This window comes from Cyprinus carpio, chromosome A11 (assembly GCF_018340385.1).
Source record: "Cyprinus carpio isolate SPL01 chromosome A11, ASM1834038v1, whole genome shotgun sequence".
NCBI classification, from domain to species: domain Eukaryota; kingdom Metazoa; phylum Chordata; class Actinopteri; order Cypriniformes; family Cyprinidae; genus Cyprinus; species Cyprinus carpio.
The window spans coordinates 6,803,576-6,816,522 of record NC_056582.1 but is presented as its reverse complement, the minus strand read 5'-3'; the positions used below and the strand labels follow the sequence as shown (position 1 = coordinate 6,816,522).

General features: G+C 40.2%; 1 protein-coding gene across 2 annotated transcripts; it reads right to left on the bottom strand.

The window, feature by feature from the left end:
• Positions 1-6,176: 6,176 nt before the first annotated feature.
• LOC109098506 (amyloid-beta A4 precursor protein-binding family A member 3-like) lies at positions 6,177-12,768 on the bottom strand. Of its 2 annotated transcripts, none has more exons than XM_042766067.1 (11): positions 12,482-12,768; positions 10,840-11,976; positions 9,658-9,688; positions 9,425-9,570; positions 8,801-8,887; positions 8,545-8,721; positions 8,216-8,395; positions 7,884-8,096; positions 7,682-7,801; positions 7,451-7,591; positions 6,177-6,744 (listed from the first exon to the last, which is right to left on the bottom strand). In XM_042766067.1, exons 2-11 carry the CDS (start codon positions 11,881-11,883, stop codon positions 6,673-6,675), a joined length of 2,211 nt encoding a protein of 736 aa, XP_042622001.1. In that variant the 5' UTR covers positions 11,884-11,976; positions 12,482-12,768; the 3' UTR covers positions 6,177-6,672. The 2 variants fall into 2 exon arrangements, with proteins under 2 accessions (XP_042622001.1, XP_018967641.1); XM_019112096.2 differs by having other exon boundaries at positions 10,840-11,959; positions 12,485-12,767.
• Between the last annotated feature and the right edge of the window lie 179 nt (positions 12,769-12,947).

The following is a 12,947-nucleotide window of genomic DNA, read 5'->3' as shown; positions in this document are numbered from 1 at the left end:
AGAGGTCTGGGAAAAAGTTTTCCTGCCAAAACACATACATGATGCCATGCATTATCTTGAAGTTTCAGAGTAAGAACTAGAAATACTATCAATGAGGAATTGCAGAATTACCAGGAGAGCCAATCTGAATGATTAATTGATTGCTTTTAAAATAATTACATTCAATTTTGGAAGAAAAAAAACAAGTAAACAAGGCACCAGATATTTAAGAAAAATGACTCACTGGTGATCCACATCACGACCGCTTCAGTTCCAAACCTCTTCCTATTTTTACACTTTGCTTTCCTGCGTTTTGGTACTGACAATAAACAATACTGACTGTTTTGTTTTTTTCTCACCAACAGGTTCCATCCGGATCCGCTGTTACTGTTTTGATATTGACAGACTGTTTGATTTACTGTTTGATTTGGTTTTTGAACCACTAAATGAAGGCTCCGGGGTCTGTATTGAGCGAGTAGCTTTATCTGTAGAAGGCACTGAAGTAGAGCGTGGTGTGGAAGACCTGCTGGATTTCTCAAGTTTGATGTCCGTGGGCCGATGGGGTCTGTTGACTTGAATTGCCACAGATCCTCCACCGTTTACCGTGACCTCCCTGAGCTGATCACCATCTGTCTGCTCTTTAGCAAAGTTAACAAACACCTGCAGGAGGAAAACAGTCTTAGTTCTGAGTAACAAGCCCAAGAGTAACCTAAGAGTAATCTAAAGGTTCGGTCACAATGGCAAAATTTCATGGGCAAAAATGCCCATTGTCTGTGGTCAACAATGTAGTGATGTATGAAGCACAGATCACACAAAAGTCACTTTTAAACCATGCAACTGTCTGTTGGTGAATGTGGCAAACTGTGGGACCAACTTGAACCATTTACAAAATCTGCGTGGGGAAATCTTTTGTCCTCACATGAAATTCTAGAACGCATGGTTTCCTACTGAATTTGGCAAAGATTTGCCAAACAACAGTAAATGTGACCACCACTATAAGCAGCACTGAATAGCTTCTTTATTCTAAAATGTGGAAGTAAGCTTTTGTGTGTGTGTGTGTGTGTGTGTGTGTGTGTGTGTGTGTGTGTGTGTGTGTGTGTGTGTGGGTAAGATTCAGTTTCATTTGCCGCTATGGGTAAATAACTAGAATAATAACAAAGTGCCGTAAACTATTTGCACTACAAACCTGTGAGTTCATAATCATGATTAATTAAAATAATATGATAACAAATGCCAGTCTGAAATATCAAGCAGCATAATGGAATGTTTTGGACAGGTAAAATAAATGGAAGTGAATGACATGAAAAGATTTGCACATTCAAATTACAAATGGTCGCGTATGCTCTAAAGTTAAAAATAAGGTGGATATCCTTTATGGAAAATGCAATCCCATAATTCACTGCAACAACCTCTGTGTAAAATGCAAAATTCTGTACAAAGCGAACGAAAATGTCAACTATAAATATTAGTATTTCATATTAATTTAAAATAGACTACCCAATATTTTTGAGCATTAGCAACGTTAATGCAAAATTCACCTAAAAATCAGTATGAGTCAAGTCTATTGAGAAGAGAAGAGCTATTGTGTGCTTCTTAGAAGGTAGCTGCCTATATAGACAGCAAGGCTGTTCACTATAGGTTTTGGAATATAGTCTCCGCACTGTACTCTTACTTGATCCAGTGTAGTCTGTGACACTGAGTAGACAGCTATCCCCAGCTCCTCATAATTATTTGACAGAAGCTTAAAGACACAGGCGAGTGAACAGGTTTGTGATGGCAACTGGTTCTGGAGAACATTCTGATGTCAACGAACTGTGATTGGTTGTTTGACATGTCGGTCAAACAGCCTAATGCGTGGGCCTTGGCCAATGAAAGCTGCCAGTCTAAAGGTCTGGCTACGCGAGACTATGTATACAGTGGAAAACCCCTCAAAATGTGAGCCGTGCCATATCATGCAGTGGAAAAGCACCATATGTGGGCAGATCCCAGACAAAGGGAACCATTGTGGCTACGCGTATGAAACTGTAATAGCTTCCTTTACCTGTGGGAGGTGAGAATGACAGATCATCCCTCTTTGATCACACTAAGGATGCAGTTCCAAAGGAAGCGCTTGGCCTTTGGGTCCATCCCAGTTGTTGGCTCATCCTGAAAATCACAGATGAGAGTGGAAAAACACCATTTACAATCAGGTTATATAACAGTTCCAGTCAGTAAGATTTAGTAAAACTACCTCTTAAGTGTGATGGTACAAACATAGCAAGAAGATGACATGTGCAGCTCCAATGAGAGAAATGGCAGTGGAGAGTTTGCGCTTGTTTCCTCCACTGTAACCACCAGCCTCTCGCTCAGCATACTGACTCAGACCAAGCTTTTGCACTTCCCACTGCGCCACCTACAGGACATGCATAAAAAATAACTAAAAATTAACTACAGTGCTTATGAGACAAAAATTGAATGTGGTCACACCTCATGTCGCCTCCGTCTGGGCCAAAAAGTTGCACTTGAACACACTGCAGTATCTGGGGCTTTCAGAATGGGTCTCACACCCCTACTTACTAAATAATGTGGAGACAAACATGAATTTTAACTATATATACATATATTATTACTAGAAAAAGAGGTGTTTTGCCAGACTATGGATGGCACAGAACTACACAGCCATGGCAACAGAGGAAACCTACAACAATAACAACATCTACTCTTCCACCATGCAAATACAATGGCATATACTATTGCTCACTCGTAGCTGAAAAGCCATTTAACTCAATAAAAGGCCTTCTTCTGTGGAACACAAAAGGACATCTCCGATCTTCTCCATCCAATTAAAGTTAATGGTTAATGGCTCAAGCTGTCAAGCTCCAGAAATGACAAGTACCGTGACTCTACTCCATATGGATTGTGTGCTGTATTCCAAGAATTATGAATTGATAGCTTTGCATAACGGAAAGGCCTAAATTTATGATTCTATTTGAAAATGTCCTGTTGTAGTAGTTCTCATAACTCACTGTGTCAATATGCATATACATATATTTAAATTTGGAGCTTTTGCAACTGTTACAACTCTGTTAACAATCACAAAACACAAATACATCTCCTCCAAACTAGGCACAGAAAATATCGCACGAGTTTGTGTCTATACAAAAATGTTAATGACTGAAATTATTATGGGCTGCTTCTGTTTGGACAAAATCTTAAAAATACACTGCTGATTTTAAATCTTTATGTACAAGTCTATAAATTATTTGTAATTGACCTTCACAATTGACAAACACCCATGTGGAAGTTAAATTTTCAATTAGAATTAAATAATTTTGAATTAATTTTTCCATTAGAAATCATTTTACTAGTTTCCCTTACAGTGTCAATATAGTATATCTCATATTAATGGGCCATTAAGTAATAATCCGTTCATCGCAGGTCATATAACGTTGAATGATTCAGTGCCGTTTCTGTAACTTTAACGTTCGCTATTAATGTCTATAAACAACACAGTAATCACGGGTACAATGCTGTTAACTTTCGTTTTATCCCATACTTCCAAAGCTTCATTAATAATATTATTCATATGCGGTCTGCAGTCCGTGCGCGCTACCGGCGTTACGAGATCACAGACAGACAACAGTTTGAGGAAATACCGAGATGGGCGGGGCTTACATTCAAAACATTGAAACCACATTGAGCTGGTAAACAATAGAGAGCGATGTAGCCAATCACTTGCTTTGTGTTCATTTAGCGCTCACCCACTCAAACTTTACATAAACCCTGCGCAATTTCCCGCACCTGGGTCATGAGGACGTTGAAATGTGATTATTAAAGATTCTGCATATATCCTGCTATATAAATGCTAGAGGACAGGCAGCAAGCAGTTTCGGCCCAGATCCGGTCCACATCTGGCCCGCATGGATTTCACCCGGGCCAGATCTGGGCCAACACTATGTTGCTGTCTGGGACTGCTTTCAGTGCACTGACTGGAACATGTTTAAAGAGGCAGCCACCTACAACAACCTCACAGACCTGCAGGAGTACACTGAAACTGTGAGTGCTTATATCAAAAAGTGCATTGATGATGTGACAGTCACCAAGACCATCACCACACGTGCAAACCAGAAGTCATGGATGACAGCAGAGGTTCGTGGGCTGCTAAAGACCCGAGATGACGCATTCAGATCGGGAGACAAAGCAGCCCTCAAAACAGCAAGAGCCAATCTGTCCTGTGGCATCAAAAATCCAAAACGGTCATATGCTCAAAAAAATCAACAATCACTTCACAGACAGCAGAGACACACGGAGCCTGTGGCAAGCTATTCAGACCATCACTGACTACAAGCCCCCGCCACAAGCCTGTGATGATGACACATCCCTCCCAGATGCACTCAACCACTTTTATTCACGGTTTGAAATGCAGAATGACACACCTGCACAAAAACTGTGGGTAAGTTTGACAGCGGCGCGTTTGACAGCCAGGTAGTCGTACCCACGTCTCAAATCCACAACCATCATACTGGTACAAAACAAACCACATACATCCTTCCAAAACCACTAACTTCCCACGGACCTGACTCCAATCATGATAAAGTGCTTTGAGAGGTTAGTCATGGACAACATCAAAACCAGCCTCCCCAACACACTCGATCCGCTCCAGTTTGCATACCGTCCAAACCGCTCTACAGACAATGCAATTTCCTCCACCCTCCACCTGGCTCTTATCCACCTAGAAAATAAAGACTCCTATGTCAGAATGCTGTTCATCGAGTTCAGCTCAGCATTCAACACAATAATCCCACATTGGGGATGGGATTGGGGCTCATTAATAAACTAAACCTGCTGGGCCTTAACAATTCCCTCTGTAATTGGATCCTGGACTTTCTAACTGGAAGACCACCTCAGTCAGTCCGTGTTGGCTACAACACCTCGAGCACTACCACACTGAGCACAGGTGCCCCACAAGGCTGTGTAATCAGCCCGCTGCTCTTCACGCTGCTGACCTACGACTGCACTGCCAAGTTCAGCTCCAACCACATCATCAAGTTTGCGGATGACACAACTGTGGTAGGTCTCATCAGCAACAGTGATGAAACACACTACAGAGAGGAAGTGGCACAGCTGGCTGAATGGTGTGGCACTAACAACCTGTCCCTCAATGTGGAGAAGACAAAGGAGGTTGTGATGGACTTCAGGAAAAACTCAGTTGACCACCCACTGACCATTGACAGCTCGACTGTGGAGAGAGTCAGCAGCACTATATTCCTGGGGGTGCACATCACAGAGGATCTCACCTGGACCACCAACACCATGTCACTCTCTAAAAAGGCACAACAGTGCCTACACTTTCTCTGCCGGCTGAAAAGAGCAAGTCTCCCCCCACACATCCTCACCACATTCTACAGAGGAACCATAGAGAGCGTACTGACCAGCTGCATCACTGTTTGGTACGGGAACTGTAGTGCAGTAGACCGCAAGACCCTCCAGCGGACAGTGAACACAGCTGCAAAGATTATCGGTGCCCCTCTCCCCTCCATCCTGGACATTTTCCTTACACGATGCTCCAGTAAAACCAACAGTATCGTGAAGGACCCCACCCATCCCTCCCACAGTCTCTTCCAGCTCCTACCATCAGGAAGACGATACCGGAGCATCAGAGCCTGCTCAGCCAGATGGTTCAACAGCTTTTTCCCCCAGGCTGTGACAGCCCTGAACTCAAACAACCCCACCCTCCTCTGAAACCCCATACAACCCCCCCCTACCTCCTGAAACATGGACCATCATATAGGTATGTGTATAGGTATAGTATTATGTGAAGCATTTGTATATTCTGTATTTTTTAGCTTATGTATAGGTAAACATTTATATATAGTATATTTATAGTCAAAATCTGTCAGTAGGTTAGTTGTGTATAGGTTTATACTGTTTTACTTTGTTGTATGTCTGTATTTATGTAGCACCATGGTCCTGTGAGGCATGACATTTTGTTCCACTGTATGTCCACACATGTAGCGGAATGACAATAAAGCTCAACTTGAACTTGAACTATTTATATTGATGAGATTTTATATACACACACACACACACACACACACACACACACACACACACACAGACATTGGTGTTTATAAAGTCTTAGTTGATATAAAATTATATTAACAATTATAATTGTTTAATACCTCCCTTCTTAATTAAACACATGAGACAAGGAAAAATGTCTTTATGTACCATCTTTAATAAACATCTAATACAGCAGTTATTAAAATATACCTCTCTCTACAGCTAAAAACAAACCCCGGAATAGGTCCATTGATTTTTTACAGGCACAGATTCTTGAGCTCTGTAAAGAGCATTGTAAACCATTTAAAAACACTGAACATCAAATCTGCAATGCAATATTGCAGAAGTGCTGGAAGCTTGAGATGGGAGGCTCAAGATGATTTGAGTGTGGATTCTATTGCATAGTCATGCAAACACAAGGCTTGTCTTCAGGCACCTTGGCTCAGCACCAACAGCAAAAACAAATGTACACATACAAAGCAGCAGTAACATTTAAATTGGAGGTCCATGATCTCTATACATTCTTACATTGTTCAGCTTTAATGCATCTGCTAAAAGGCAGAGTTTAAATAAAAGCATTTTTCTACACTTCAGTCAAGTGTTCAGTGGCAAATTTGCATGTGACCGAGAGAACCTGAGAGGACCCGCCTCCTAAAGGAACACAGGCTGATCTAGGCCAGTCAGGAGACGGTACGTTGAAGTCGGCATAGTCTTCAGATGAATCTGTTACAAAAATCAGATCAAAATGATTATTACTATAAAGTCGGCACTATCTATTTTTTAAATTTATGTTACAGTTTTTACTGAGAACATGTAATTGTAACATCATAACTGGGTCTTTTGGTTGAAAATGACAAGACTTTTCTCTGGTGATGAATCATTTATTCAGCTTAAGCCCACCTCTGGAGGCTCACACTCATCTGTCTCCATTTTTGAGTGCAATGTTCATATCTTATAATCTAATTAATAACCGATGCATAGAACCAAGTCAGCGCGCTACATTCTTGATTTTTAAATTAACCATACACTCTGATGCATGTCACAACATGGAAAAGAAGTCTGAATTAAAGTTCCAATAAAACAGAAGTAACAACAAAGAATGCCAAAGGCATGTGTTCACGTATATTTTGTTTTAATTTACATAAACATTGAAATACATGTTTTATTATTATTATTTTTTTTTTCATTATAAAATTTATTATTGTACTATGTAGACTTCAATAACCAGAAAAAATAAATACTATGATAGTTTTCACCGGAAAAATGTGTTTTGTTTCATGTAGTCTGAACAGAAATAAAAAAAACTAAACAAGATCTAAACCTCATCCATATATGGTTTAAAAGTCTGAATGATTAGATCTAATTTCAAGTAGTTTTCAATATAGTATAAAGTGGGCAATTTGTTTAAAGTGTAATACACTCCTCTTACCTCTCCTACAGCATTGGACAGGATGTCAATGATCTTCTCGTGAGGCGTAGCTACAACACTCTGTCCATTGATCTCAATGATACGATGACCAACTCGAATGCCGCCTCGCTCAGCTATTCCACCCCGCATTAAACTGCAAATCTATTGCAGAAATCACATTGACTGAATGTCAGACACTCAGTACAGTTTTACAAACATAGTGTCAAAAAATAGTTGTAAACAGTTGCTTACAATCCCGTCTTCCACGCTGAAGCCCAGCTGATACTTGGCGTCTGGACGCTTAATGATCGCCATGGTGACAGGTGGACAGTGAACGATGCTGAGCTTTATTATCGACAGGTTCTTTAAATCCTGGAGAATATGGTAAATCAGCATTTTGACACGAGATGCAGAGGAATTAGGAGCTTTCATTTTAATTTCAGGCCGGTCTTACTCGTATGATACTTTGGCAGGTGGTGATGGGGAGGCCCACCAGACTGGTGCCATTAACAGACATGATGCGATCGCCGATGCTCAGCTCTCCAGAACGTTCCGCAGGGCCGCCGTGCAGCAGATTGGCTACTACCACAGTCGGCAAGATAGAGCCCCAGCCAGACTCCACGATCGCGAGGCCTAAAATCTCTCCTGGCTTTTTTGATATGCACACCTGAAGATAAAAAGAGGTGAATGGGGTTTTTCATGCTATCTATCTATAGGAAATTAAAAAACGGTGTTCAGAGCAACAGCTTTCAGCATGGATCCACATAGAAGGCAAGACATCCTCACCTCTCTGATGTTTTCAGAGCGAGAAAAGTGAACCAGGTCTCCGTTAAAGAGTTCTTGAGTGCCGAGGTAATCGCTGTACTCGCCTGGCTTCAGATCGGTAGCTTTTATTCCGTTCGTGTGCAGAAACTGCTGATATGTGACACCAAAAGCCTGACCAATGGCCTGTGCGATGATCTGAGCCTAAAGAAGACGCAAATAAGAGAAAATGTAGATCAAATAATATCTCAAAAGACATATTTATAAATAAATACATAATAAAGACCCAACAATAATGACGATGGAACATTTTTACTCTTTATCAAGGTGGACATCACATAGAAAGCACTCACATCCTCTGAAAAAAACACGTGGCAGATCATCCAGCACTTCTTCGGTGGTTCTGCAGAGCTAGCTGGCGAGTCTGCCGATTTGCGACTGGCTGGCTTCCTGCGGGCCATCAAAACTACAATGTTCCCAATGTCTGCGATGTATGAAATCATCTGCAGAGCATGGTCCATCATGGCCTCCTGGAAGCATGAGAGAAATCAGAGAAGACAGCACTCACAAAACATAAGAAGGACTGTCGGATGTGTTTTTTTGTCTAACCTGTGTGTCAGCACTCAGTACTTTGATTCTCTGTGTAGAAATGAACAGATCGACCTCTGTCATAGGCTGAGACTCTCCTTCAGGTGCCTAGATACACATGCAAATATATCAAAAGGTGTATTAGCCATGTCAAAACCGTCAAACTAGATTTTTAGAATTTTTAAAGAAAATTCGAGTAGTGGTTTCCCATCTAAAACTCATCACTATAATCCAAGCCAAACCAAGCCAAGCCAAACTCTCAAGTTTAACTTAAAACATGTTAATTTTGTGTTTGAAAGCTTAACCAAAGGCTTATGGGTTTGGAACAAACATGAGGGTGAGTAAATGATGACAGATTCTTTCATTTTTGGGAGAACTATCCCTTTAACACTTAAAATATGTGTACGAAAATAATAATAAATAATATTAGTATTTAAAAATCATGTTCAAAATTCTACTTTTAAAATGATACATGTAACACTATTAAATTTAATATAGTTCATTTTAAATTTATAACAGTTGCCCCAATTGGGCCTGCAGATATAATCCTTATTGTTGAGTCTTTCAGTCTTTCAACAACATCATTATACTTGAAAAAAAAAATAGTTAAATTAGCTTTTTTATAAATAAATAATATTCTTCCACCTTGATACGATCCACAGCTTCCTGTGCCTGAGCCATCCGGGCATTGGTGGAGGGATTTTTCTCAGACTGTAATTGTGTAGATCCAAGATATTTAGCTCCAAAGACCACCCCATCCAGGAGGTCTTCAGGATCACATGGTCCAGGCACTAGAACAACAAAACATGACATTATCATCTATATCACAAGAGCTATTAAAGTACAACTTGTAAAAACTACTACACTGAGTTTCATACCACTCTTATAAGCCGGCTGTGTCTCAGCTTCCTGTTAAAAGACAGAAGAAAATGAATGACATCACATAAACAACTCGTTGGTTCCATTGCTGTGTTCCATTCAACGCAGAAAGTCGGAATTCCCAACTCTCTGTTTATAAAAGTACATTAAAAACATCACCTGAAGCTCAATTTCCATTTTACGTGGAAATCCACGACTCACTCCAGATTCACTGAGACGTGGTTGTCAAACGTGACGCTGAAGATTACATGATAAAATCTGATCTGATCACAGGTGCAGAAACCTGTAGGACATCGACTAATAGTTGCTCATTTAAAACGATTAGTCGACTACTCACACGTTTATATTAATAAACCATATAATTCATAATAATGAGCCTTTAATTGCCTGTAACCTATCAGCGCTCAAGCACACACAGCGCACAGTAGAAGTAATGATTATGAATGCATCAGGGGAAAAAACTGCAAGAAGCCTTAACATCATAATAATTCATAAATAAACTAGTGTTTTCTGTATTTTCGGCTGCAGTGATAAAGTCACTTTTAATGATCTGTCTGTCACGGAATATGTGACTTCGCCACTTCCTGTGGATATATTTTTTTTGTCCCTGCGACTAAGCCTCTTCTCGTTGACTGTTAGGGGGCAGCCCTAGAAACCTGTTGCATGGAATTAAAATAAAAAAATAAATAAAAATAAATAAAAAAAGGTAATTCTGCCTTTTTATCTCACAATCATAAAAAGTTTATGTATTAAATATTGTGATAATATATCATCATTCCGATTTTTTTTTTTCTCAGAAAAGAGATCAATTCTGAATTGCAAGAAAAAAAGTCTGAATTGTGAGATGTCAATTGCGAGATATTAACTTGAAATCGGAGAAATTAAGTCGGAATTGTGTGCAATAAACATGCAATTCTGAGAAATAATTTCTGTGAATTAAGAGATTGCAACAAAATTGCAAGAAAGTCAGATTGTGAGATAAATCGCAATTATCTATATTGTTTTATTCCACGGCAGAAATGGGCTTCCATAATAAACATCTGTGTACAATGCTTTAAAAGAACTTTGCTGTCCAGCAATTGACTTTTATGGTGAAAGATGTTAAGCAGTAATTCACCACATCTGCTTTTAATTGGAACACAGTCTAACTAACTACAAATTAAAAGGACTAAAAATCTCACCAGATCATTGTTTGGGGAGGCGGACTGATCCGCGCTAAGGCCTTTAGATGCCGTCCACTGCTCCTCCTCTGTGATTCCTGAGACCAACAGCTCATCCTGCAGGTGTCTGTGCCAAGCGTCCTCGCTGTGAGATATGGAGATCATCTCATCTGCATCGCTGCTCTGCCTTCTGAGCCCTGACTGATGTTCGGGGGTCACCAGGGGTGTGTGAACAAACAGTGGCGCAGTTCTGGGTTTCTCAGGCTCTGGCTCCTCTAGCAGCTGTAGCAGATCTTTCTGATACTCATGTGAAAAGAGCAAAGCTTCAGGAACGTTTTCCGCATCTCCACAGGCTGACTGGACACTAAACTCAAGCTCTTGAAAGGAGGAACCAGTGGCATCCACTGGAGTATACGACTTATGCGGAGCTCCGTGATTGGATATTTCATCGGGTGTGTAGTGGGTGGGATTCTGTAAAGTAGCTGATGGATGAAAAAGATGGAGCTGAGTGAGGAGACTTTGAATGTCCGAGTGGTCAATATCATGTTTATTCCTCAGTTTTCTATCTCTATCCTCCACATAATTCTCTTTTGTTTCTTGCTGCTCATCCTGCAGTTGAAAAACACAAATTTCAGGCTTATTCTCACACATTTCTTGAGCCAAAAGCTCTTTGGTTTTGTTAGAAGCTTCGCTGCAGTCCTGAGCTCCGTAATCGCTCACTGCAGACACCGTGTCTTCATTCAACTCTGTGTTGAAAGATCCAGAAGCCTCTAAATCTCCCACCGAACAGCTTTCAAGTCCTGCAACCGAACCGGCCTCGATGGAAGAGTCGGACCTCCAGTCCAGTGGCGGGGGCTCGACTGGGATATAGGAATCTAGATCCTCAGACTCAGGGCTCTGCCAATTTTCACTGTGCAGATTTGTGGATTCAGGATGGTTAGCGGAGTAGTCAGGACCATCAGGAGCCCAATTTGCATCGGTTTGAGAGTTCGAGGAATCAAAAGAAGCAGGATGGGAACTCTGTTCCGACTCCAAACCTCCATCGTAGAGAAAATCATCTGCCATTACTGCTGGTAATTCTTTGCCTTATCCAGCTTCCCTTAAGTAAGACCCTTAACACCCATTCATCTTCCAGAAGAGCCTTGATCCATGTAAAACGACAGAAATAACAGATTATCAAAGTGTAAGATTAAAGAAACTAGTGACTTAGTGAAATATATACATACTGTACAAGTAAAATGTTTAATTGTATCTTTCTTAATCTTTATTATTATTCTTTTCCTTATTTTATAATTACAGTTAAGTCATCAAAAGTATGGAAAAACACACATGATGGTACGAAAATCCGAGAACTGTGTTAATACTATTGTATATGAATAAGGTATTCATTGCTTAGTTCCCATCAAAGTATCAAGGAAATACCGGTCACTGTACCATGGTACAATCACAGTACTTTTGGTAAAGTAAGGTAAATTAAGAGCATGGTGGTCTACAAAGATAAGGTGCAGAGTGTAATGACAGATTTGTGTTTGTGCCATTGTTTATACAGACGAGCATGCAAATTATGCGAGTGATAAGGAGAAAATTGATTTTTGTAAACTGAACAGATATTCCAAATTTAAAGAATTGTAAATTAACTTTAATGCTTTTTAATATAACGGCTTACCTTTTATCTAGATGCCCGTCAGTAACTAATCATCAAGCAGTATCACTCATATTCTGGTAACGTTAGTCGTCGCTTAAATGGCTGGAGACTGGAGCCGGTCAAAAGCATGTCGTGTTTCAGTGAGACAGTCCGATAAATGAACGGAATTCATTTTTGTACAGAACGGAAAACTTCTATTCGGTTTCACTGTTATTGTTCGACTCCACAAAACTTCAACGTAGCGCAGAACGTCTACACTGCGCATGCGCACCAGGACAAGCCATAACTAATCCATCGTGTCGTCAAACGAGGTGCACAGAATTTCTATTTAAATATAAAAATGATTCTAGAAATATACATGTGAAATTAAAGGCTTCTCCACATCAAAGAGTCATTGAAAAAAAAATCATTTATTTCGCAATTATGCTTGAAACATTTTCACATTATTAGTTTACAAATGGTACATTTTCTCGAATACATTCAT

Bases quoted from the DNA above. Each gene is read 5' to 3' on its own strand.
- LOC109098506 (XM_042766067.1), bottom strand. From the start codon at position 11,883: ATGGCAGATGATTTTCTCTACGATGGAGGTTTGGAGTCGGAACAGAGT. The intron at 8,097-8,215 runs GTGAGGATGTCT...TTTTATCTTCAG, and splicing joins GCTCTGAAAACATCAGAGAG to GTGTGCATATCAAAAAAGCC. The intron at 7,592-7,681 runs GTAAGCAACTGT...TTTCTGCAATAG, and splicing joins TCAGCGTGGAAGACGGGATT to ATTTGCAGTTTAATGCGGGG.